Consider the following 26272-nt stretch of genomic DNA (forward strand, 5'->3'; position numbering starts at 1 on the left):
CCTATTCAGCTCCTTTAGATAAACCAGACACTTGTAAGGCAGAATAAGTGTTAAGGAAATGTCTTGTGGGTTGAAGGGTTGGTGTGTTCTTCCAACATTGCCCAAATCACTCATTAACTCAGGATCCACATCTCGGAGTAGCTGAGACTGCAGCTCAGGTATCTGTCAGCTAACGCTGTCTACCTGGCACATACTTATGCTGGCTTCAGGTTTTTGTTCTTTTTTATTTTCCTAGTAAGCTACCAGCTTCTGACACAGAAACATGGGAAAGACCGAGGTTCTCGGCTTAGGATAGAGGACATCCTTCTCAGCAGCAAAGTCTGCTGAGAAAGTGCTTTGTGTACACTGAACGAGGATGAAAGGGCAGTAACTCGTAGGCATCACTGCCATCCCAGTGACTTAGGGAGAATTCCACCATAGGCTTCTAGTCCTCAGGTTAGTGTAGAATCCAGGGGAAGGGATGCCTGCCCCTGTATGGTCTTCAGAGCTCATTTTTTCAAATGGTAAGACAGAAGTGGTTGTCTTCAAAACACTAATAGGAAATGAGACACAGAAACAAATGATGAAGAGCTTGTTCTGGACCACCAAGCTCTCAGAACCCAAGTTGCTATATAATCTGGCTACGGGGGCCAGACTTCTTTTTTTTTTTTTTTTTTTTTTTTTTGAGACAGGGTTTCTCTGTATAGCCCTGGCTGTCCTAGAGCTCATTCTGTAGACCAGGCTGGCCTTGAACTCAGAAATCCACCTGCCTCTGCCTCCCAAGTGCTGGGATTAAAGGCGTACACCACCACGCCCGGCCAGGGGCCAGACTTCTTAAAGTACAGTCTGTTTGTTTGCTTTGGTTATGTGCACCAGGAAGGATGGGATGTCACCCTGGGCTGTAATCTTATTTCCCTTTCACTGCAGAAATGTCTCCTTCAACCCCCACGTGGCATCCATCTGAGAGGAAGGATTCAGAACCGACTGTCCTTGGTGGTTAGCTGCCTTTGTTTTCAGACTGCCAGAGAAGAGGATGATGGTAAGTTAATGGTGTTAAATGAAGAAACAGGGATGGGGGGGTGCAGTACTCGCCCTGCCTAGCCAGACAGCATCCTTCAGCCATCTCTGCAGAGAACAGGCTTATCTTCCTGTTTTGCACTGGATTGGGGGCCAGTGCTCCTCAGTTCACTCTGGAGGGCAGGGGAGGGCCCTCTTCTCCTCTCCCATCAAGAGCCTAAGCCAGTGGCCAGTAGGCTTGGTATGGCTCTGTCTGGAGGCTAATGGACAGGGAGGAGAGTCAATGAGACTTGAATGATGAGGGTGATGTGATTTGCCAGTCATCTGAGTCATCAGAACACAGCCCAGAGCATCTTCTCATCACCTGGCCATCTCTGGGCTTTGCTGCCTCAGCCCTGCCTGCTCCCTCAGGCAGCAGCAGAGAGGCTGTTCCCTGCGGGGGTGACAGACTATCACCCTAAATCCAGACCCCTCCCTGCTGAGAGTCCCAGCAAATGTGAAACCCTTCCTGAAGCTCTGGTGCTTGAGTCTTTTTGAATCCAAGAGTCCAGAAGACCCAGGGAGAAGTTGGGATTTAGAAAGGAACGAGGCTAGGGCTCCTGGCACCTTGCTGTGCAGGACACTTATGTTGTCAGTAACCTGGGGCAGTTGATCCATATATATCTGACTCCTCCAGTCACTGAACCATGACCAGCCCGATGAGAGTTGAGGGGTGGGTAGTGCAGTGCAGGGTTGGGGGAAGGGCAGCTTTCAAGCATTAAGGAGAGCAGTAGGTTTCTGGAAGTCAGGCTTGTAGACTCCCACATCCGTTAGTATTAACCTTTCCTCATTGAGGTAAGGGGAAACTGAGACAGAGACCGGAAGACAAAAAGGATTGGGATAGAATTATCTGGGCCCAGGGCGTGGACTATGGGCTTGTGCATTCAGACCCCTTCCTCCCTCCTCTAGGGTAAGAGGGACTTGCAAGAACTCGAATATGAAAAGATAACCCAAAAGGCATCGTTTCCATCCCTCTTGCCCCCTTGCAGGAACCCCTAGGTCTGCGGGACCTGGCACAGTTCTTCCTCCAAGGCTGCCAGGACAGCGAAGACTCTGGAGCGGTGCCAAGCCGGCAGCCGCCGCAGTGAAGCGGTCATTCCAGAAAGCAACCAGGGCCAGCTCCATGCCTCCACAGCAGGGTAGAGGAACCTGATTGAGAGTCTCCCATCAGAGACACCGCTCTGTTGCTCCTCTGCTAGAGGGTCCCCACTAGTAGTGGACAAACCTGAGTGAGCGCTGCTACTGCGTCCAAGAGAGCTCTATAGCGACCGGGCCAGCTTCTGCCGCCTCGGCCTGTCACAGTCACCCCAGGACACCTGTCATTGCTTCTTCAACCTTTCCAAGTCAGAAAGCGGGAGTTAGCCTCTAGGCCTGGAACGGGGAACAGCAGCTTGCAGCCGGCGCGCCGGGGGCCCGCCCCCTAGGGCGCGGGGAGGGGGTGGGGGGCTGCGCGGGGCGGGGCCGGGCGGCGCCCGGGGTCCCCTCCCCCGCCCCCCTGACGTCAGCCCCCGACAGCGGCGAGTTCCTCACTTAGCTCTCGCTCTCCGTCGGGGAAGCATGGGGCTGCCTAGGCTACTCTGCGCCTTCTTGTTCGCTGCCTGCTGCTGCTGTCACCGCGCCATGGGTGAGTTCTTTGTGTTGAGGGGACTGTGAGGGTGGGGGGTGTCCGACCCGCGTCCTGCAGAGCCCAGGCGTTGGAAGTTGGGGGGATGTCTTCGACGGAGCCGGAATGTGCCGCCCGAGGGTACGGGAGATCAGAGCTGGTAGCAACGCAGAGTCAGGGCTCTGCACTCCAGCGGGAGCTCCTTCTTGCCAGGGTCCCCGATTCCCAGGCACTGCTCTGTGTGCGTGCAACTTCTTCTTCGAAGAAGAAGAACCTGGTTTGCAGCCTAGGTTTTAGAGTATTCTGGGAACGGACGCGGTCAGGTTGCGGCGGCAGCAGCAGCGAGCAGGAAGGGGTGGGGCCGAGTTTCTGCAGGACCTTGGGCTCGGCATCCCGCAGGTGCTCCCTTTGGGTGCTGGATGCTGGGTGCTGGAGCCGGGGCAGAGAGGCGCAGCCGGGGCGCATCCCGCGCCCGCCTGTTGCTGGAAAAGGCAGTTTCCCTTGCTGGAGGGGGGCCGCCGACCACTCCCTCCCCCTCCTGGGCCTCACGCCAGTTTGGAGGTGAGCGAGGGAGGAGGGAGGAGGCAGCTCCTGCTGGGGCTGGGCGTTGGCAAGGGCAGCGGGTAGTGTGGGTCTCCTCGGGCCTCCGGGACGAGTTCACAGAGGAAAGACAACGGATGGAGAAGTTCTACAATAGTAACAGCTTATGTGGTGGACTAGAGTCAGGTAGAGAGAGAGCCTGGCACCTCGGAGCTTTTCTTTAAGCCATCGAGTAGACAGGCGCACCTGGGTCCGGGCTTCCCTTGCACCGCATGCAGCGGTGTTGTCTTATTCTTGGCTCTTTATCCCGTCCCAGCCACTGGTCAGGCTGGGGAAGGGGGGGCAGGGCATTACCCACTTAGCTGGCCTCTTGCTCAGTGCCAACCACGTCCCTGGGGTACTCCAATCTAGTGCTGCCCAGACTGACCTTATTTCTGGGGAAAGGGCTAAACCCAGCTAGGCAACCGTAGCACAGAAAACCCAGCCTCGCTCTGCCCTGCTTTTCTGGCCCTTAGAAAACAAGAGATCCAAGGTTCCTGCTCTTGGTAGAAGGCTATTCCCACCTTCCCTCCAGTCTGGAAGCCACACAGTCCAGACATCCCAGTGTCCAGCCAGATTGTGTTTAGTGACATCACCTCTTCAAAGGGCTGGCAGCTTGCTGGCACCACTGATGTCACTCCTGCCCACTCTGGTTTTTGACCTAACCCCTGCGAGAGGTCTCTGACCCCTCTAGACTTGGATGGGGTCTTCAGATTGTATGGCAGTGTTTCTTGACATGCTGCTTGGCAAGCATAAATCGTAGCCTTTGGCTAGAGTTGGCTCACAGTGTCTTCCAGAGGATTTGGGGGACAGAGGGTAGAATAGTGACGTCTTCCTGGGGGGGGCACACAAAGGGGCCTGTGTGCCCAAGCCTGGCACATGCCTTACATTCTCATAGTCTGAGCTCACCAGGACTAGGAAGGGGCCCCGGAGCAAAGGGGCCTTCATCTTGGCCCAGAGCCCATGTTCCTCTTATCTGTCTCTCCACCCGCTTCTTCTAAGATAATACCCAGTCACTCTGTCGGTGATCCACTCCATATTCCACTGGGAGAGGTCTGACCCAGGTTGGGGGTGTGGGCATGGTGAAGTTGAGGGTAAGGAGAGGAAGGGCCCTCTCCAGACCCTTCCAGTGAAACAGCTGCAGTGAGCCTGGAGAGGGGAGGGGACTCGACAGAGCAGCTGGAGTTGACAAAGCTGCCTGGGCTTGTCCCTCCCGTTCCCCAGGTGTGCCAGGAGAGGAAAAGCAGCCCCCACCCATGCCCGACCTGGTGGAGGCCGAAGTGGGCAGCACTGCTCTTTTGAGGTGTGGCCCCTCGCGTTCCTCAGGCAACTTCAGCCAAGTGGAATGGTTTTTGGTGAGTACCTGGACTTTGGAGGGCAGTAGTTTGTGGGAGGCAACTGTTTCTGGGGTAGGTAGCTCATCTCTCCGATCCTTTCCCTCAGATTCACAAGGAGAAGCAGACACTCATTTTCCGTGTGCACCAAGGCAAGGCCCAGAGTGAACCTGGAGAATATAAGCACCGCCTTAGCCTCCACGACTCAGGGACTACGCTGGCCCTGAGTCAAGTCACTCCCCATGATGAGCGGATCTTCCTGTGTAAGAGCACGGGACCACAGCTCCAGGATCACTATGTTGAGCTTCAAGTCTTCAGTGAGTGCCCCTCATTTCTGCCTTCAGGGTAGTGTGGACCATGTAGTAAAAATGGCTTTCCATGTCTCTGTCCATTCCCCTGCCACTGTAGAAGCTCCAGAGGAGCCAACCATCCAAGCCAATGCTGTGGGCATCCATGTGGACAGGCAAGAGCTTAGGGAGGTGAGAGGCACTCGGTCAAGTGATGGTGGACAGGGGCTAAGCAGGGGCAGGGGGTGGCAGAAGCAAGGAGACTCTTATCCTGTCCTCCTTAGGTTGCTACCTGTGTGGGGAGGAATGGCTACCCCATTCCTCAAGTCATCTGGTACAAGAACGGTCGGCCGTTGCAAGAGGAGAAGAACCGTGAGTAGCCCTTACTTACTGAGAAGGCTCAGGAGGATCGTCTAGCATGTTCTTTTAGAGCTTTTACTTAAACAAATAAACAAAACCCATACAGGTGATGTCGAATAATTCAGACTGTAGGCTAGACAGCTAGCTCAGTTAAGAGCACTGGCTGCTTTTGCAGAGGACCCAGGTCAGTTCCCAACACCCACATGATGGCTCACAACTCCACTTCCAGGGGGATCTGATGCCTTTTTCTGACCTCGACCTCTGAGGACAGAAGGCATGCATGTGGTGCACATACACATGCAGACAAAAAATTCGTAAGCATAAAAAAAAACTGTTATAAGTTTTTGGATTTTTTTTTTTTTTAAATTTGGCTTTTCCGGACAGGGTTTCTCTATGTTGCCCTGGCTGTCCTGGAACATGCTCTGTAGACCAGGCTGGCCTCGAACTCACAGAGATCCACCTGACTCTGTATCCTGGGCACTGGGATTAAAGGCCTGGCTACAAAATTTTTTAGAAGAAAAATTTAGACTATAAAAAAATTAGGAATTCCTTTCTGGCCTAGGCTTCTCCCAGAAGTGACTTCTGCTATCAACTGTTATTCTCCTTCATCCTTATTTCTATGTCTGTCACGTAAACAAATGTTCACAGCAGTGTAGAAGGTTGTATGTGGTGTTCTGAGACAGAAACTCAAGCCGCTGGCTGACTTAACTGCTGATCCTCTGCCTGCCACTCAAAGTACTGGGGTTCCATGAGTATACCACTGTTGCTGGCTCAAGCAAGGCTTGTGTTTTTTGTACTGTCTTTAACCAGGAGTGATTTTTGCACTCACACTAGTCTGGGGATACTTGGCAGTGTCTGTGGGTATCGGTTGTCACAAACAGGGAGGCTTCTATTGACATCTGATACATAGAGGTTAAGACCACAGCTCAGCATCCTACAATGCACAGGATGAGCCCCACCACAAAGGATTAATTCTGCTCCGAAACATCAATAGTGCTGAGCTGAGAGGCAGTGACCTCAGGGGTAGTGCTGGGCACACATCCTTGTGTAACCTTGCCAGGTCTGTTAAGATAGACTCATCTTGCTTCCTATCTTCATATTGTGTATGACGTGGCTGAGTTTCCACTCTTCCATCAGCATTTAATGCCTCAATGTTTTGTCACTTTGGGACATTTGTTTTGGATTCTGGGGATTGAACCTAAGGCCATACGCACGCTAAGAACATGCTCTATTACTCCACCACCTTTCCCTCAACTCCATTTTTCTTCATCTCTGGGGTGTTCCTGGCATCATCCTTATATGTATGTTAAAATGGAAATGCCTTCCTAGGGTGAATACCAAGCAGTAAAAGTGCCCATGCCTTTAATCCCAGCACCTGGAAGGCAGAGGCAGGTGGATTTCTGAGTTTGAGGCCAGCCTGGTCTACAGAGTGAATTCCAGGACAGCCAGGGCTACACAGAAAAACCCTGTCTTGAAAAACAAACAAAAAAGTGCTGTGTTGAAGTGTCACCAGTTTGTGTTTGGCTATGGGCCTCTCCTTTAGATATCTCCCTGCTAACCCCTGGGGATGCCTGAGGGGTGCTGAGGCCAGGCCTTGCTTCCTCCTTCTGCCCAGGAGTTCATATCCAGTCATCACAGATTGTCGAGTCCAGTGGCTTGTACACCTTGAAGAGTGTTCTGAGTGCACGCCTAGTCAAGGAGGACAAAGATGCCCAGTTTTACTGTGAACTCAGCTACCGGCTACCCAGTGGGAACCGCATGAAGGAGTCTAAGGAGGTCACTGTCCCTGTTTTCTGTGAGTGCTGACTCGAAAGCTCCTCTGGACTTTTTTTTTTTTGGAGGGGGAGGGGTTGGGGTGGACCTGGTGGGAATTCCTGCTAGTCCCTCTTCATCAAATCCAGAGCCACCTCTTGGACTGAGAGCCTTCCCCTTTGTCCAAACAGACCCTGCAGAAAAAGTGTGGGTGGAGATAGAGCCTGTGGGACTGCTGAAGGAAGGGGATCATGTGAAAATCAGGTGTCTGACTGATGGCAACCCTCAACCTCACTTCACTATCAACAAGAAGGTACAGAGCGCTCCATACTGGGTGCATGGAGGGGACATAAGGGTTCGGGCAGAGGTGGAAACAGTCTCTGGATGGCATCAGCTCATCCTCACCCCTTTGTGCTCCCCCAGAACCCCAGCACTGGGGAGATGGAAGAGGAAAGCACTGATGAAAATGGGCTCCTCTCCTTGGAGCCTGCCCAGAAGCACCATAGTGGGCTCTACCAATGTCAGAGCCTAGACCTGGAAACTACAACCCCACTGTCAAGTGACCCCCTGGAGCTGCTGGTGAACTGTAAGGCCCTGGGATGGAGGTTCCGTCTGGGGAAAGAGGGAAGTGGCTCTTCCTGTCCCGGCTGACATTTTTTGCTATGCCTCTAGATGTGTCTGATGTTCGAGTGGCTCCAACTGCCCCTGAAGTTCAGGAAGGAGATAGCCTCACTCTGACCTGTGAGGCAGAGAGTAACCAGGACCTTGAGTTTGAGTGGCTGAGAGACAAGGTACCCAGATGCCTTTGGGACGGTGGATGATAAGAGCTTGCTCCTTTTCAGACCCCCTGACCCACCTCTTACCCCTAGACAGGCCAGCTGCTGGGAAAGGGGCCTATCCTCCAGCTAAACAACGTGAGAAGGGAAGCAGGGGGAAGATATCTCTGCGTGGCATCTGTCCCCAGAGTTCCTGGCTTGAATCGTACACAGCTGGTCAGCGTGGGCATTTTCGGTGAGGCCTTTTTGGACAGTGACCAGGTCACCTTGAGTTGCGTGGTTTTGAGCTGTTGGATCCACCCCTTCCTGCCCCCCCCCCCAAAAAAAAGCCAGCTTGCACTGTGGAAGCTGTGGTGGGGAACAGGAAGCAAGCTATTTGGGGTTCTTACCCTTCCTTGCCCCCAAGGGTCCCCATGGATGGCATTAAAGGAGAGGAAGGTGTGGGTGCAAGAGAATGCAGTGCTGAATCTGTCTTGTGAGGCTTCAGGACATCCTCAGCCCACCATCTCCTGGAATGTCAATGGCTCGGTGAGCAAGCTTGCTTTATCATCCCAGTCTCTTAATCCCTGCCTAGGCCTTCAGGGCATGGCCGGAGATGCTCCCGCCCTTTGCGTGGCCCATTTACTTCTAGGCAACTAAATGGAACCCAGATCCACAGACAGTAGTGAGCACCTTGAATGTCCTTGTGACCCCAGAGCTTCTGGAGACAGGTGCAGAGTGTACAGCCTCCAACTCCCTGGGCTCAAATACCACCATCATCTTTCTGAAGCTGGGTGAGAGCTGGCTCCCTGCAGAGGCTGGCAGGGGCATGCCCAGGCACGGGCATTAACGTGTGCTACTAACCCACCCCCTCCTTCTGCCTCCTAGTCACTTTAACTACCCTCACACCTGACTCCAGCCAAACCACTGGCTTCAGCACCCCCACAGTCAGTCCTCATACCAGAGCCAACAGCACCTCCACAGGTAAGCCAGGCCTGCTATGGCACCCATTCTCCCCTGTTGAGAAAGGTTAACAGCTTGTCTGTCCCCCTGGGCTGGATAGGGTGGGGCAGCAACAGCATTGTGGCAGCCTGGAGCAGAGAATGAAAGTGCCTTTGTTTGACAGAGAAAAAGCTGCCACAGCCAGAGAGCAAAGGTGTGGTCATCGTGGCTGTGATAGTGTGTATCCTGGTGCTTGCTGTGTTAGGCGCTGCTCTCTATTTCTTCTACAAGAAGGGCAAACTGCCATGTGGACGCTCGGGAAAACAAGAGATGTAAGCCAGGCTTATGGCCCTCCTTCCTTCTCCCATTTTTGGCTGCCCAGCTTGCTGTCTCATAAGGGACCCCCCCAACACCCAATGCCCACTTTCCCCTGGAGGGCAGAAACTGGACCTGTTTTTACTGTCCACTACCCAACTGCCATCAACCACATCCTCTCCTCCAATTCTCCCTTTCTAAGCTGGCCCCAAAGCACCAGAGTATCCATCCCAAAAGGCCCTCCCCTCGCCCCCAAGTTGCCAACCTCTCACCTCCCTCCTCCCAGCACGCTGCCCCCGACTCGTAAGAATGAATTTGTAGTTGAAGTTAAGTCAGATAAGCTCCCAGAAGAGATGGCTCTCCTTCAGGGCAGCAACGGTGACAAGAGGGCTCCAGGAGACCAGGTAGGAGGCAGTTCCTGAGGCCAGGGCCTGATCCCCCTTTTCAGGAATTGGGGGTAGTGGGCTAATGGTACTTGTTCTTGAACACTAACTCTTTCTGTCCTTCTTCCTTGGTTAGATGGGGAGCAGGCCTATCTTGCCTTAACATTACTACAGACGGCAGGATGAGGGAAATGGTAGAGGGAAACTAGAGAAAGAAAACGCCCCACCCACCTTCTGCTAAAAGTAGACTTAGCTGGGGGACTTCTGTCTTTTCCTTCCCCCATTTCTGCTGCTTGCCTAAAGGATGTTGCAGTCCATCAGCTTTTGCTTCAGCCTCTCTCTTTTGTGCTCATGCTATAAACCTTGCTGGCTTTCCATGTTCTGCTTACTTCTCTTACCCATTTTCAGGGAGAGAAATACATCGATCTGAGGCATTAGCTGACTCACCAATGTTTCTGGCTCGCTGCTCAGTCTTCACCTCAAGCAAAGCCTCTGGAGGGACAGCAGGGAAGATCCTCACTCAGCTCCCTTGCAGACCAGGTCCAGAGAGCTAAGAGCTGGGACAAGAGTCATCTGGAGGATCTCACTTGGCCACAGAGGCCTGGTTTTAGAGACCAAGTTCTCCTCTGTGTCCACTGAGAGATGCTTATGCCAAGGGGCCTGTCTCCCAGGGCTTTCCCCCCCTCCCTTACATAGCCAGTGTTGGCAAATCCTTCTCCTGCCATCAGCTGTGTGGGTTTGCATCTCTGAGCTGATCTCCCCTCACAGGATGTCTTCGTGCTAGCTGTATCACATGATACAGGACCTGGGCATATGGTCACATTATTCTGTTCACATTAGTCCTTATGAGAACCTCACAGTCCAGGGGCAGATGCTTTTGTACCTTCCTGCCTGCTACTAATTTAGGGTCTCATTTAGAACATTTTCCCTTTGGGCAGTAGTCAGGAACCGGTGTTAGACCTTCAGACACATCCCTGAGTAAGGAAGCTGGGCACTGTTTCTGTAATTTTTGTTGTTTTCTTTGAAGGCTACTGAGCCCAGGCTTCCTGTATTCCCTCAGTGGGTAATGGGAAACAGAAAGACAAGAGAGAGGACAGAGAGGAGGTCTACTGTTCATGGGGATTAGGCTTATAGGTGTATTAGTACCAACTTTTTAAATGTGAGTTTTGGGGCCCAGGTCCTAAGACAGCCCAAGTGGGAGAATGGTACTTAGGAGATGAAAACCTGGCCTGGCAAGAGCTTTTGAGGTGTGTGTGTGTGTGTGTGTGTGTGTGTGTGTATGTGTGTGTACATATATGTATGTGTATATATATATATATATATATATATGGTTTTGTCTGTAAATTTGCAAATTATTTCCTTTTATATGTGTTAGAAAAATAAAGTGTTATTGTCCCAAAAGCATGATGTTTTCCATTCATTATGAAGGCAACCTGGGGCTTCCAAAACAACAGGTATCTTCACAGAGAGACAGGCTCCTGGAAGACTGCCCTAACCTCTAGAGTATCCATAACTGAGCAGAATGCTACTAAATGCTAGCTGGGGGCTCTGACCCTTCCTGTGTGGCCCTGCTTACCTACATCACTGCCATCAGTCCCAAAGATGCCCTGTGTAATTCCCTCTAGCCCCAGATGAGCCAGAACTCAAGTGTGCTACAACAAAAGAAATTTTATTTAAAAATATTTTTTTTTTTTTACAGACACGGGTGCTTGAAAAAGTTCTTTAGTTAACTGTTTGGAAATGAAAAAAATTAATAAATAACATTAGTATAACAGACCTCTAATTAGTATAACAGACCTCTACACATCAGTACACTGGCAAAACACCACGGACCGGAGAGAACAAGTCTTAAAGCTCCGCTGCTCTGCACGAGTATTTACCTCTGTCTCTTTACAGGAGAGATTAAATACTGCTAATAGAAATCTTTTATATTAATGACATTTTAAAAATAGTCCATGAGAATCTCATCTAAGTGTGTGTTTGTTTTCTTAACACTGATATACAAATTGGGAATCTATTCTAGGGAAAATATCAAGTTCTCTAGTCCCATCCAAATCAAGAATTAAAAAAAATCTCAAATGAATGAGGCAGATCTTAAAAAGAACTGTTTCCACCCCCTGCTCTTTGTTGGCCACAGGCAGGGGAGAACCAGGGAGAAGGGGAGGGTACAAAAACTTGTGGTTGAAACCTATGACAGTATGACCGACAGGCCTCAGTGTTCCACAGCCCCTCCCTGGGTACAAGTAGACCCTGTGATGGGCACCAGCCACTTAATGCTTTATGGTTGAAGCCTTCAAATGAAAGGATAGCCAAGTCTGAGGAGAGGCAGGAGGTTGAAGCTGGCTCAAGATCCAGCAAAACAAAAAGACAACAAATGAAGCATCTCCTCTTCCCAGTAGAGTCCACCCCACAGCTCTGTTCTGCAGGGCATTGTTCTCGGAGGTGGGTGAATGGGGCACCCAGAGCAGTTACCTGAACACTAACTGCTGCCTGGAACCAACCAAGTGCTGCCAGAATAAAATGCTGCTCTTTTCCAGTGAAGCCTCATAGCAGAGCAAGGAGACTATAGGCACCTAATGTGCCACCTAGTCAGACATCCTAGTCCCCACAACTCCAGGGCTAAAGATATTCAAGGCAGAGGAGCTCAGACTCTGGTATTTCCATATTAAGTCCTAAGATGCAGCCTGGGGTACAGCGCTGCCTTAGAAAGGCACAAAACATTTGGCTTTTTTTTTTCAGTGTGCTAAAAATTGTTTTGTTTTGAATAAAGGAAAAAGATATATAAGGTTAAAAATCCCAAGTCAGCACAGCCAGAAAGCAGATGTGGGAGGTACCTCACAGCTGCCATGCCCAGCATGTTTCAGCAGAGGTCAGACTTCCCACTTAAGGGTGCTGAGAGGAGGTCAGGAGGTGGCTCTTCTCATGCACTGCAAGGCAGGCTCACTAGCCCAGAAAGCAGGGGAGAGAGAGCATAGGGCCCCGAATTTACTTGCCACTTAAATACAGCCAAAATATAGTCACCCTCTCCACTACTGGGTAAGAGGTAGCGGAGAGGAGTAACACAGGCTCCACACACCCCACTTGAGGGCATATGTGGTGAGGCAGTGTGAGTCTGATGAGCTGTGCACAGCATGCATTGAGCAATCCTCTTCACTGGCCTCCATTCTGGGTTAGAGGAAAGGAAATTCTCACATTCTGTTGTAGCACTGAATCAGGAATGCAGGGCCAGGTGATCTTGCTGATTTGTTCAGTTGCCAGATCAGTAGGAGGTATGAGGCTGGCACTTAGCCTGGGCTCTGTACAACACAAGGAGTGGTCAGCCACATTTTTCTCAAGCACTAAAACAGGGAAGAGGCTGCAAGATCTGCAAGCAGCTGTTGGTCAGCAGCTGGCCCTTCCCTATAGTGCTCTTCATCAGGCACAAAACAATGTTCTCCCTGTCCCTAGTTCTCCATCTCAACTCTTGTGCTACTTACTGGAACCAAGAAATAATGGTACTTTCTCTTGCAATCAACCCAGGTTTCCTGGGACACTGTGAAGGCACATGGCACTACTATTCCTCTGCTTCTTCATTCAGGAGCCTAGACTAGACACGAAATGCAAACTCTGATGACCTAATCTTGTCCTTCCTATGTGCCTCAATGTGTATCTTTGGATTAGTAGGTTACTTCTGTGTATACCAAATGACTTGAATATTTAGAAGTTAAAAGCAGGGTGGTATGTTTGACATGCCTTAAAACTCAGGACAGGCTCTAAGATGGTATTCTAATGATTCAGGCAAGCAGAAGCATAGTTTTACTTCCCCAATACCTCTAAACAAACAAACAAACAAACCAAAACCACTACACTTATTACAGGACTAGAGAAAAAGCAACCAAACAGAGAAGATACAGGTAGCTTGCCTGTTTAAGAAGCACACAAGAACAAGCTCTATTCGACATTGAAAATAACCCTATTCTTGCAAATGTCCCAGTGGTACCTAGGAAAGTAAAGCTAGTATCACTGTAGGCTCCCCTACAGGAAGACAAAAAGGATGGGGATGCACAAGACAGGTCTAGAGCCCACAGAATGAACAGATATTCAGCACTAAAACCAGAAGAGAGCCAAGCCAAAAGGTACTAGCTACAGTGGAAGCCATGATCTGCACTCTGAGTAACATCAAAGAGACCCGAAGTTGAATGGAGGCTAAGAGATATCACCCAAGGACAGAAGAGTGGCTTCAAGAGTGAGGAAAGCAGTCATAGGTGCCACGACTCCTAAGGAGAAGAAAATTAACAAGCAGCAAAGGTGACAGTGACTCTGCTTAAGTTACAAATAGGGATGAAGAGCAGAACAGCAACTATACTTCTATTGTGGACATTCCTTTGCATATCTCTTCTAAGTTCCCAGTTCACCACAATTTCTCTGTTCTCCCTATAACATTCAGTTGGGGGATGGACCCTCAAATTGCTCTTCTTGCTGAGTATATTCTTTCTTAAGAATACACCTAAGCACTACTGTCCTGTCCCTTGACTGCAGGCGCACTGTGACCAGTAGTTACCGCATGGGCTTGCCTCTAGACTGCCCCACAGTGAAAAGACTGCACCTTCAAACTATCAGACTTAAAGGAAACTACAGTAGAAGAGCCCAAAGTCCCAGTGGCAATGAAACCACTCCATCAGTGGTGTGCACTTGAAGAGAGCACCTCCATGCCTGTGCCAGATGCTGCTGCTGCTGCTTTCCCTGCTGCTGGCAACAAGAGGAGAAAATATTCTCCACGAACAGGCAAGACACTCAAGTCCAGTCTGGTCTTCAGCTTGTAATAGATCCAATGCTGGCCTAAACTTCATAAGTCTCCTACTTCTACTTCCCAAGAGCTGACGAGACAGGCTTGTTCCATGATTTCCAGATTGGTGCACAGATAGTCTCAGGAGTCACAGGCCCAACACAGTCTCCCTCAGGATGTCCAGTCTGGCCCATGGAATTAACATACAGGGTTAACTTTTTTCCTGTTCTTTCCAGGAATTCTTGAGTTTTTCTAAAGAACTGCATTCATCATAAGAAGATCACATGAATTCAAGGACTAGGGAACATATTTTGTCATGTATACCAATACGCTGTAGAGTAGGAGGAGGGACAAGTCTAAAGTTTTCCAGCTCACTAATATACAAGAACCAAGTCTTCCGTGCATTCCTACAGGACTAACCATGTGTGTGGACTGAGATCAGGGTTGTATCTAGACGCTCTGTGTAGTGCTAGAGTACCTCCATTGCATTTTGAAACTTCAAGTGCCAGAGGATAACACTGACAGTGAAGCTCTAGTAGTTCTAATAAGCTGTTCTGGACAGTTCCTGTTACACTCCTACGAGAGCAGCCTGAGAACCAGGTCTTCATCCTTCCCAACCCTTTCACCCCTTCTAAGACAGGATTACTTAGAAAGATTGTTGAATAGCAGAAAAAGAAACTCTAAACTATATGGGAGATGGTGACAGTCCCAGAAAGGCAAAACAAAATCTTTCCAACAAGGAGGTCTGGGGGCAGAAGCAGCTCAGTAAAAAGATAGAAAAGGCACTGGACTGGAAAGGAGACTGCAGCAAGCTCAGCTTAAACATTTAGTGCTCTACTGTGCAACTCGAGGCAGTGGACTTTGCACCCACTGAAGAGATGGCACTAAATTTTGTAGCAAAAATGGATAATCTATGAGGTATATACAACAGAATCTCCCAAATATTATCAAAGCCACAGGAAGACAACAAGGGTTGATGGGAAAGTCTTAGGCCAGTTTTAAGTGGAACAGCTCAGTAAGGGAAGATAAGTCTATATAAGAGAGCTGTGAATAAACACATGCACAGAAGAGTTAAGGACAGCCCACGTTTAACTTCCCAACACCAGAAAACCACCATGAGATGGCAGAAGAACATATAACTGACATTTCCGACACATAATAATCAAACATCTGTAGCCAGGACACTGGTTGGAATACTCTATTCAATAGAGTGATCATTCCAGACTCAGAAAGGCCAACAGAAAGAAGGAAGGTCTGAGAAGGCCAGTAGCCTTCTGATTCTCATGGTGTGAGGTAGGAGGACATTCAGCATTAGCATCATAGCTAGTCATCAAGGAAAAGACCAGATCTTGTTAATGGTGCCATAAAAGGAATACACACCTGGTCTCTAGTTTGGTCTGCAAGCAAGTTGTGTTGCAAAAATTAACTTGTAGTAGGATACTTGGACCATAAAACATATCTTACTTTCTTACAGAGGAAATAAATATTTTAAATATGAAGAATAGTGCCTTCCATCCATCTCAGCAGACCAATGCCAGTATTACTATCACACATTGTGGTCCAGTGATAGGCATGTCTGAGAATTGAAAGACAAAATGGCAGAGTATGCAGGGCGGGGCTGGGAGGAGGAAGAGGGATGAGGAGAACGGCCAGCCAGAGTCAATTTGCTGCTTAAATAAATATTAACATGCAAAAGCTGAGATGATGAGTTACCTAGTCTGTTAATTAGAAAGAGGTATAGTTCAGAATCCACAGGTTTTTAAAATGATTTTAAAAACTTTTCACTGAAATGTAAATAAAGAAAATATCCAATTAAAATCAAAACAAAACAAAAACAAAAACTTTTCACTTTAGGACAGTGGGAGGGACAGCTAGAACATCCAGTTCTGGGACTGGACTAGAAAGCCTTGCCTGGAGTCTTGGCAAGATAGTGACCCATCAATAAGGTGGCATGTAAAGCAATCCACAAAAACAGAGAGAGCAAGGGCTTGTGTTGAATAAAGCAGGTTAATGAAGTTAAGAAAAAGGAGAAACCTTAGAGATTTTCCTAATTGTAACACAGAACGGGAAAGGGGGTGGGCTTGCCAAAAATAGCAAAATTCAAAATAAAGCTTATTTATGAAAAGGCAGTTTTAATTTTTAGGTAAACTCAGAGGAAGAGTCAAAGAATTAAAATTTGCCATACAAATAGAAAATGAAAAATTGGAAATTTGCCCTTACAGGAAAAAGAAATTCAAATTTCGGAGACTATCCAAAATGAGTGGCATGAAACCTTCCCAAGGCATGGGCCTCAGTGTGTCCTGGGAGCAAAGGAAAGGCCTACACACAATGGCCTCAAACCTTAAGGCCTGCAGGTATACATCTGAAAAACCAATACCCAAGTCAATCAAAGATGTGCCTGTCTAGCATAGGGACTGAATACCCACCTACCCTACCCAAGGCCATTTCAGAGCTCACACCATGTTCAGCAGAGAGCAGGACAAAACTGTCATTCCTCTAGATAGTATGGGCAGTAATCTCCACAGATTTGGTTTTTGTTTTCTTTTGAAGGCAGGGTTTCATGTAGCCCAAGCTAGTTTTAAACTTGCTATGTAGGCAAGAGTGACCTTGAGTTTCCGGCTCTGCCCTCACCTTGTGAGTGCTAAGGATCAGAGTGCACCTTAGCACACTGCTCTGTGCAGTGTGGGGATTAAACCATGGCTCTGTGAATGCTAGACAAGCACTCTACCAACTGAGCTATATCCTTAGCCTCCATAGAAGACTTAGACACACAAAAAAAGGCAAAAGGTATGTAACATGCTTTGTTTTCTTGATAGATCTTCAGATTCTGGGCAATATTCTGGGCAACAAGGGAAAAAAAAAAAAACACTCCGATATAGACAGGCTAGAGCTTGCAGCGTTTCCCTAGTTCTCTTTTTAATTTTTTAATATGTATTTATCTAATGCTCTGCCTGAATGTATGTATGCACATCATATGTGTGCCTGTTGCCCACAGAACACAGAAGAGGACATCAGATTCTTTTGAACTGAAGTCATAGATGGTTATGAGTTGCTTATACATCTGAGAAACCTTTCATATGAATGCTAGGAACCAAACCTAGGTCCTCTGCAAGAACAGTTGCTCTTAACCGAAGAGTCATCTCTTTAACCCCTGCTATTTTGAGACAGGGTTTGGAGAAGCTTTGAGCTGTGCTGAACTCCTGATCATCTTGCCACCATCTCCCAAGTGCTGAGATGCCACCAAGCCTGGTTTAGGCTTTCAATATTCAAGTAACATAAAATTGGATGTCACAAGCTTTTTGTGGATGATAAGCTATTGTTTTCTACTCATTGCTATGTAGAGAAGACACTGGGTAACCATAGCAAGTCAATACAAAGTACTACAGTATCTGCCTTGGGAATAGCCTTAAGGCAAGAGGATCAAATCCAGACCTTGAAGCATCTAGAAACTAAGTAAGAGTTCAAAAGATTTTAGTTGCAAAGATGTTAAGACTGGAAAGAAAGCAGATTCTTGGTGGGCCATTTCTGTTTGGACCTAAAGAACAGAGAGGATTCATGTGAAAGCCAGCTCGTACTCGACAGGCAACACTGTTAGAGAAGCCAGCAAGACTCCAGTCAGAGAACAAACTGAATCTAAGAGGTCACTACAGCGACTTAGAAGCAGGTCTCCAAAACAACTCTAGATCTCCTTGATGAACCTATAAATACACAAACTACTACATTGTCCCAAATTGTCTTTGACTAAAGAATTTCAATGAATGATGTCTAAATACTGTGGATGAATGACATAGTGGTTTTATCTAGGACCCAATAAAAAAGGCAAGGAAAGAGAAAGAGAAACCATTCCAAAGCACAAGCTAGGCACATGAACAACCAAGTCACTGGATCCACCAATCTAGAGAAGAGGCTAGTCATCAGCAAATGCTGTACACTCACTGGTGTTATCTCTGTTCCTTAGAGGGCAAAGAAAGAAATCATTTATGAAAGGCTAACCTGGCTCCTATTCAAGGGAGAAACCCCTAAGCTGAAGTTAACCACTGGCAAGAACGACTAAGCAGGTAAGTTCTTACTGGTTATTTTGTAAATCTAAATAGTATATATGACTTCCTAAAAGCGCTATGGTTTGGGGCTGGAAAGCCACCCTGGAAACAAATGTTCTGTTCCTGTTAGGCAGAAAGACTTATGACCTACATCAGAAACATATACCTGGCATCAAGGCAACAGACTCCCACAGGCTATTTCCTGGGGAGGACACGGAATGTATATGAAGGCCTCTATCTCAAACCAGTCATTAGGTAACTAGGAGAATTAAAATTAAAAAAAAAAAACAAAAACAAAAAAACAAGTTCACCATTCCTATAGAAACAGCACTTTGGAGTGAGCAGGGTTAGGTGCTAGCATCAATTATAACTGTGACCACAGAATAGTACTCTCCTTCCCACCTCTTCTACCAAACAAACCAACACCATCACACCATCACCAAACATATCACCATCCTATAAGCTGCTTGGTTTCAGTAAGACTGGTCACAGCAAGCCTACAGAACACCAATGAGGAGGAGGTGGAGTAAGGAGTTTCCAAGGGAAAAGACAGCGGGTATTCTAACAATATAAAACATAGCTAAGTACATGATAATCTAAGCCAGAGGGGAGGATTGAGGTTGTAATATCCAGCAGGCCTAGGTGCAATACCACAGTAGATGGGAGTCTTCAGAGATTCCTTCCTGAAGCTCTTGTGCTAACTCCCTGCCTAGATTCACACACAGCAGGATAACCTTAGAATGACAGGACACACAGACAAAGAGACACATACCCTTAACAGGAAAGTCTTAAGTCCTTAACTAGGGCCACAGCACAGTACTTCTACTGCTTCCTGTGCTGTTCCTGGGGGGTAGGTTACCATTTAATAAACACTCACTCTCTCCCAATGGAGACTGCAGGACTATAAAAACACTCAAGACCAATACAAGAATGAAACACATTAGCTGCTCCATTTTCATTCCACTGCTTTGAAATCTTGGAACCATATGTATCGATCCCCACAGAAAAGGCAGGATCTCACTGTGATGTCCCAAAAGAAGCCACTGCTTCCCTAGGTGCTCCTTGAGTGAGAGAGCCTGGCTCATGGGTCCTCTGAAGCCATGGCAGGGAGAGATGTGCTAGGTGGCTACATGGGCAGGAGAAGAAATAGAAACAAATTCCCGGAGGATGTTTTTAGCCATCTCAATGTTGTTGTGGGCAATGACCAAAGCTTTCTGAATGTCCTGGTAGGAATAGCCCTGACTCATGAGGCGTTCAATCTCACTTGAGAGCTGCGGTGAGGGGGTGGTGGCCACAGGGTTAGCAGTGGCACCTCCGCCTTGTTGATAGCTACTCGCTTTTCGTTCTGAGTTGATTCTCCGTGGGAATGGTTTGGGGGGCCGCTCAGGAACTTGGGAACCCTCATTGAAGTCTAAAAGAAAAAGGAAAGAAAACATTTGCAAATCTTGGGAAGCTCACATTTAACAGCAATAACAGTAGTTAATAATAGTGCTAATAGTGTGCTTTTCTGTCACAAAGATAGGGTTCTGTTTTTTGTTTTGAAACAAGGGTTCACTCTATAGCCCAGATGAGACTCAAACTCATAGCTGTGTTCCTTCTTCAGTCTCCCAAGTGCAGAAATTACAGCTATGAACTACCATGCTTGGCATAAGTCTGGGTTTTATCAACCTGCAGTGCTAGAACTGAACACACATAATAGGTTAAGTGTTCTGCTGCTGGCCTAAAAACTGGGTTTTAGATCTAGACTCCAATCAGAGTAAAGGACCTTCTAAATATGCCATGAACCCATTCTATTAACAGCAACCATGACTTTGCAAAGCATATAACACCTACACTGGGTATTATACTTAGCAATAGGGTCAAACACTCACTAAACTACTCCTACAGTTTAATCTGTAGAGAGGAAGCCGTAAACTGGACTGGGTGGAGATACCACCCAGAGGGGCAACAAGATGGTACATCTTTTCCTTCAGCTGTTTTGAAAGTTGCCTTCAGTTTCCAAAGTGACAGCTATTCTGGCTGCTGCCCTACAGGCAGTCACAGGTACAAGAGCAGCCCTGGATACTAGAGACCGATGGGGCTGGCCCAGGCCCATAAAACGTGTATTGGAGGGCAGCACAATTCTTCCCCAGTGGGACAGGGCTTAGACAAAAAACAAAACAAACAAACAAAAAAACATAAGATTGCTTCCATCAAGCCTAATTCCCAGCATCACATGCATACTCAGAACTAGAAGCTCCAGCCCTCCTTTATAAGCGGAGCTGTGGTTTAAGCAGAGTTTCACTTCTTAATGTGGGACTTAGGACCAGCTTTCCACCATATAGATACAGGACACAGTCCACTACTTCTACTCATCGACTTACTGACACTAGAAAAAGTCATGACTTTCAATTATAAACTAGAGGCCAGACAACAATCCAAGACTAGCCTGGAGACTCACTTGTGGGATCACCATCCAAAGACAACCAGCCGAAAGAGGAGCTGGCGTTGGAGATGTCAGACAGGGTCCGGCGGGCCAGTACAGCTGGCACAGGTGGCTTAGGCACATCATAGCCATCATCCTCGTTTTCTGATTCCTCGGGGCCAGTACTAGTGTGGGCTGTGGCCAAATTCCCTTCCCCTAGAAGAAAGTTGGTGTAAGTTACTGTCTTCTCCAGACATCCCTTTCCAACACACTTCAATCCAGAGGCATTCATTTATTTACGAATGCATACAACCATTTATCTCATTCAACAGTTACTCAGATGTCCATTGTGGATGAAATACCATTTGAGGTCCTGTGGAGAGAGATAAGTGAGACCTGCACCTTGTTGGACATGTCAACAGTCACTTTTGCCATGGTAAACAACTACTGATGCAAGCTACTCAAGAGCTATTTTGAGCCTCCTCTGTGCATCTCACCTCAGAAGGTCAGTTAAAGGCTGTGTGTGAAAGCTTCTTGAACTCTCACTTTGGCAAGCTGTTTAACATGGGAACTGAGTATCTACCACCCACACACAAAAGAATTTCATCAATGTAATGGGACTACAAGAGAGCTGCTAGTACTGAGATATAACAGGTAACTCCATGTAACAGAGGTCCCCAGGCCCCGAGACGAGGAAAAAACAGAACTAGTGTCTGAAAAGGAAGTAAGAGACAAGCGGGGTCCATCTTGTCCACGAATCAAAGACCTTTTAACAAAGAGTACTGAGAATAATTTTCTCATGGTGCAAGCTATCTCAACCAAATGTTCCAGAGAAACCCTATTGTCTCCTTTTCTTTCCAGACAGGGTGTTAGCTATGCAGGCCAAGCTGGCCTTGAACTTGCAGTTCTTTTCCCTAAGACTCCCAAGTACTGACATTTTACAGACAGGTGCTACCTACCACATAAGGCATATCGACCTTTAAGTAGAAGACAGGCTACTCACCAGAGGCGCTGTTTTCTGCCACAGACAATGCTTGGGACTGAATGTTGTACATTGCTTCATATGTGCAGTTGTCAGTCTGCTGGTCACAGTCACATGCTCTGAATCACAAAGAGGTACAATGGTCTTCACAAACAAAACTCTGTTATTTGCAAATTTAAGAAGACTCACTGGGGGTGGGGATGGGAGTAAAATATGGAATGTAAAAAATAAATTAATAATAATAATAATAATAATAATAATAATAATAATAATAGAAAGTTAAAAAAAAGACTCACCTGTTTCTAACTGTCCTAGACTCTAATTCTTTCAAAATAACACATTCTCTTTATACCAATACCATGACTGACTCATGACAAGATTGGATGTGCATGTTCTAAAGGCCTGTGCCACTGTGGAAATAATACAACTACTTATCCACATTAGACCCTATGCACCCAGGTCTAGATTTCTCTTTCTGCTTTACTTCTAGCAAGGTGATGGTGTATGCAATCAGTAAGCAAGCAGGTAAAAGATAGCAAAGACACATGGCTCCAAATGGGGTTGCTGAGAGCATACCGTGAACTCTGGGTTGCCTCTAAAGGCCGTTTGGGCTCTGGCTTCTGAACCCCTACAGGCCTAGATGTGGGAGTCATATATTCTGTGTCCTCTTCACTGTCCCCTTGCTCCCCAGATGGCAGTTTTGGCACAGGAAGAGGTCTGGAAGAGTTTTAAGAAATAGAAAAAGAAAAGAATTAAGCTGCTAAACTTTCAAGTATGAAACAGATTTAGAACTGAAACAGCTCAATTTGACAAAACAAAATAAATAGCCCCTAGGGTTATTGTTATTGTTAGGAAAACAAGTGCCAACTACAAATTCTACTTTCAGCTCATTCGAATGGTAAAACTGGAATAGGAAGTAGACTCAACTTGCAAGTAAGTTTTGTTATAAAGCTCCTTTTACAAGGAGCTTTCTTTTACAAGACACACACACACACACACACACACGAACAGTAGGTGGCTTTCTAACAGAATATTAGAAATGTATAGCAAATCCCAATATGAAACCTACTAATGGGAGTAAAGTATATAGCTTGTCAACAGTATAACTGGGGGCTGGAGAGATGGCTCTGCAGTTAAAAGCACTGACTGCTCTTCCAGTGGTCCCGAGTTCAATTTCTAGCAACCACATGGTAGTTCACGACCATCTGTAATGGGATCTGATGCCCTATTCTGGTGTGTCTAAAGACATCTATAGTGTACTCGTATACATAAAATAGATAAATAAATAAAGTATAAGCCAGGAGGGGGTGGCTCACGCCTTTAATCCCAGCACTTGGGAGGCAGAGGCAGCTGGATTTCTGAATCTACAACCTGGTCTACAAAGTGAGTTCCAGGACAGCCAGGGCTACGCAGAGAAGCCCTGTCTCAAAAAAAAAAAAAAAAAAAGTATAACTGTCTTTCCTCTTCAATATTTCCTACCGGAAAAACCTAAAAAAGATAAAAAATAATCTGGTTGCTAGCATCCTAGAGTAGACCCTAAACTTGTGACTCTTGATGAGTTTTATTTGGGTAGGTAGGGGGGAAGGGCAGGAATCAAACACATGACTTCACACATACTAGACTGACCACATCCCTGGGCCCCTACTTCCGAGATCTTGCGGTTGTAACACATACTACATAATTTTCACTCTGCTTCCTGCAGGGCTGGAGAGATGACTCAGTGGTTAAGATTAAGAGCACTGGCCATGGTTCCAGAAGACTGGGGTTCAATCCCTAGCACCCACTCATCAGCTCACAACCATCTGTAACTCCATTTCCAGGTGATTTGATTACCTCTCTTCTGGTGCACCTCCACAGGCACTGCCTGCATATGGCACACAGGCATATATTCAGATAGAACACCCATCCTCATAAAATTAAAATAAAAAATTTATAAAATTCTACCCTATGAAAGGAGACTAAAGACAAAATACTGACTAAGACAAAATACTGACTACATAAGAAATGACCCTGCCTCATAGGTCTTGGAATAACCATGAGTGTCTGTCTCTCTTCCTCTTTTTTGCATATTCTAAATAATCAACAGAAGCACTTGCATTTACTCGCCTCTATTGACACAATGTTATCCTGATTCTGAGAGCAGTACACATTCTTGTTCTGTTTGGTTGTTTGGTTGGTTTTTCTGAGACAGGGAGAGTCTTTGTAGCCTCGGCTGTCCTGAAGTTAGCTCTTTAGGTCTGGCTGGTGTTTGTTTTTTGAGACAGGGTCTCACTATGTAGTCTTGGCTGTTCTGGAACTCGTTATGTAGACTAAGATGGCCTCAGACTTAGAGATCTAGCTCTTTCTGCCATCCAAGTGCTAAGATTAAGGGCATTTGCCATAGAAACATAAGAAAAACAAACGGATTCTTTAGAAAGATTAATAGAAATGATAAGACTCAGCAAGGATGACCTACATACATGTATAAAAAAAAAGAATGAAAAGAAAACATGACAAAACATAAAAAATCACAACACCCAGAGAGCCAAAGTAGGAGACTGGTGAGGTGGCTTTTGTTTTATTTTTTTATTAACTTCAGTTATAACAAAACATGAAACACATGGAGTTCTGCAAGTGGGTATGTGCACATGGCTGGAGGTGCCCAAGGAGGCCTGAGGCATTAGATCCCCTGGAGTTGAAGTTTCAGGTGATTGTGCTGCTCCATTTGGGTGCTGGGACTCTAACTCAAGTCCCCTGGAAGAACAGCAAATAACTGAACAACCAAGGCACTGTCTAGCCCCCTTATTTGTTTTGAGCTTTGGTAGCTTGTAAACTTGTAGTGATTTTGCTGTCTTACTCCCTCTAAGTGTGGGATACAGGTATGCACCAACCATACCAGGTTTACTATTCTAAATCTGGTGTGAGTTTGAGGTCATCACAGTCTGCCTAGGAAGACTCTGTCTCATGAAAAAGAAAGAAAAAAAAAAATCACTGCACAGCATGAAATCCAAATGGGCTATGCTTACCTGGCAGCCAGAGAGTAAATGGCGCTGGCAGATGAGGAAGGCTTGATTTTTGGATGCTCACTCTCTGGACCTGCTACTGGGCTGCTATTCATATTCTGCAAAGTAAGAAAAGGTCTCAAAAGAATCTCTCTTTCCCACCTACAGCTAAATATCTCCTCTTACAAACTTGCTGAAAAAAAAAAAATCAGAATATTAACATAAACATGGACCTCACAAATCCAAGGTTTAGCACCTCTGACAGAATTGTTTCTTATGGATTCTGATTCTGAAAAAATATTAGGTGGGAGAGTCAGAAAAGAAAAGCTAGGAAATATCTTCTTCATTCTAATTCTAAAAAAGATGAGACGAAGTATGCTGTCCACAGAAATATCACTTCAGGCATAAATAAATCTATACCTAAACTCAAAATGGTCATTCTTCCTCGATGCTGTGTCATTAGTTACTACTCAAATGTCTCCATCTCTTCTGTGGAACTGACAAATGGCCATCTGAGCATCATTACAGTCTTCAACAGTATTCTTCCTTAGATTTCTAACTTCCTTGTCAACTCACCCATCAAACTGGTATCTGTTAGCCAGGTTCAAACCATCAGTTTATGAGAGAGCACGTGTCTTTTTCACCTAATGCCTGCTTCCAAGCTTTACTGATTCTTTTTCGTGCTCTCTAAAGGATCCACTTAACCTAACTATTCTTGTCTGCTAAAACACCCCTACTTGATCACTGGCATCAGAGAAAGAGAAAGGGAGAGGGAGAGAGAGAAAGGAAGAGGGAGAAAGGGAAAGGGTAAAAGGGAGAGAGAGAGGAAGGAAGGGAAGGAGGGAGATATACGGTTTCTTCTTAAGATTTTAATAATGTGTATAACTGTTTGCTTGCATGTACATATGTGTACCGTGTGTATGCCTTGTCCCCTCAGAGGTCAGAAAAGGACACCGGATATCTAAGAACTGGAGTTACAGGAAGTTGTGGGACACCACGTGGGTGCTGGAAATCAAACCCAGGTCCTCTGCAGGAACAACAAGTGTTCTTAACTGCTGAGCCACCTCTCTAGCCCCCTTGTCTCTTAAAAAAAATATATCAAAAAACAAAAAGCAGGCTGGAGAGATGGCTCAGCGGGGAAGAGCACTGACTGCTCTTCGGAAGGTCATGAGTTCAAATCCCAGCAACCACATGGTGGCTCACAACCACCCGTAATGAGATCTGATGCCCTCTTCTGGTGTGTCTGAAGACAGTTACAGTGTACTTACATATAATAAATAGATAAATCTTTAAAAAAAAAAAAGGCAAACATTTCTTTAAAAAAAAAAAGCATTTGTTCAGTGTATGTATGTATGTATGTGTAAAAGTCACAAGGTAACTTTTAGGATTCTCTCCTCTCCTTTTATTACATGGGTCCAGAAGAACCATCAGGCTTACCAAGTGTCTTTACTACTGAGCTATAGCATCAGCTCTTGGGTATTTCCTTACTTTTCTTTTCTTTCCTTTTCTCTCCTCCCTACTGTCCCCGCCCACGCCACTTTCTTTCTGAGACAGAATTTAATTGGGTAACCCTAACTGGCCTAGAACTTACTACATAGGCCAAGAGATCCACTTGCCTTTGCCTCCCAAGTACTAGGATTACAGGTGTGCACCTGGCTTCTTGGGTATTCCTTAGACCTCCTTCCAAATTCACTTCTTTCTACCTCATTCCAGGGATCAAACTGAGCCTTGTCATCAGCTCTTAGTTTACACACT

The 26272-nt window shown here is 46.6% G+C and overlaps 2 protein-coding genes across 6 annotated transcripts in view; one reads left to right on the forward strand and one right to left on the reverse strand.

Annotated features, from left to right (window-relative positions):
- The first annotated feature begins 2533 nt into the window (after positions 1-2533).
- On the forward strand, positions 2534-10749 carry Mcam (melanoma cell adhesion molecule). 2 transcript variants are annotated; one of them, XM_031345572.1, is made up of 16 exons: positions 2534-2659; positions 4442-4572; positions 4661-4868; positions 4960-5030; positions 5123-5210; positions 6814-6993; positions 7142-7263; positions 7374-7536; positions 7623-7741; positions 7820-7961; positions 8133-8254; positions 8358-8499; positions 8594-8689; positions 8832-8979; positions 9249-9366; positions 9754-10749. In XM_031345572.1, the coding sequence occupies exons 1-16, from the start codon at positions 2593-2595 to the stop codon at positions 9781-9783; spliced, it is 1947 nt and encodes a 648-aa protein (XP_031201432.1). In that variant the 5' UTR covers positions 2534-2592; the 3' UTR covers positions 9784-10749. The 2 variants fall into 2 exon arrangements, with proteins under 2 accessions (XP_031201432.1, XP_031201433.1); XM_031345573.1 differs by lacking the exon at positions 9249-9366.
- Positions 10750-10993: 244 nt separating this feature from the next.
- The window catches only part of Cbl (Cbl proto-oncogene), an 87314-nt gene continuing 72035 nt past the window's right edge, over positions 10994-26272 (reverse strand). For 3 of the 4 annotated variants that reach the window (XM_031345569.1, XM_031345568.1, XM_031345571.1), the window contains 5 exons: positions 24542-24636; positions 22113-22253; positions 21558-21655; positions 20591-20770; positions 10994-19561 (listed from right to left, as the gene is read on the reverse strand). In XM_031345569.1, coding sequence (XP_031201429.1) covers positions 19269-19561; positions 20591-20770; positions 21558-21655; positions 22113-22253; positions 24542-24636 — 807 coding nt within the window. In that variant the 3' untranslated portion in view covers positions 10994-19268. The remainder of the gene's footprint in view (positions 19562-20590; positions 20771-21557; positions 21656-22112; positions 22254-24541; positions 24637-26272) is intronic. The other variant, XM_031345570.1, reaches the window with a different exon arrangement.

The sequence above is a fragment of the Mastomys coucha genome, unplaced genomic scaffold (assembly GCF_008632895.1).
Source record: "Mastomys coucha isolate ucsf_1 unplaced genomic scaffold, UCSF_Mcou_1 pScaffold23, whole genome shotgun sequence".
Taxonomy (NCBI): Eukaryota; Metazoa; Chordata; class Mammalia; order Rodentia; family Muridae; genus Mastomys; species Mastomys coucha.

Bases quoted from the DNA above. Each gene is read 5' to 3' on its own strand.
- Mcam (XM_031345572.1), top strand. From the start codon at position 2,593: ATGGGGCTGCCTAGGCTACTCTGCGCCTTCTTGTTCGCTGCCTGCTGC. The intron at 4,869-4,959 runs GTGAGTGCCCCT...CTGCCACTGTAG, and splicing joins TGTTGAGCTTCAAGTCTTCA to AAGCTCCAGAGGAGCCAACC. The intron at 7,962-8,132 runs GTGAGGCCTTTT...CTTGCCCCCAAG, and splicing joins GGTCAGCGTGGGCATTTTCG to GGTCCCCATGGATGGCATTA.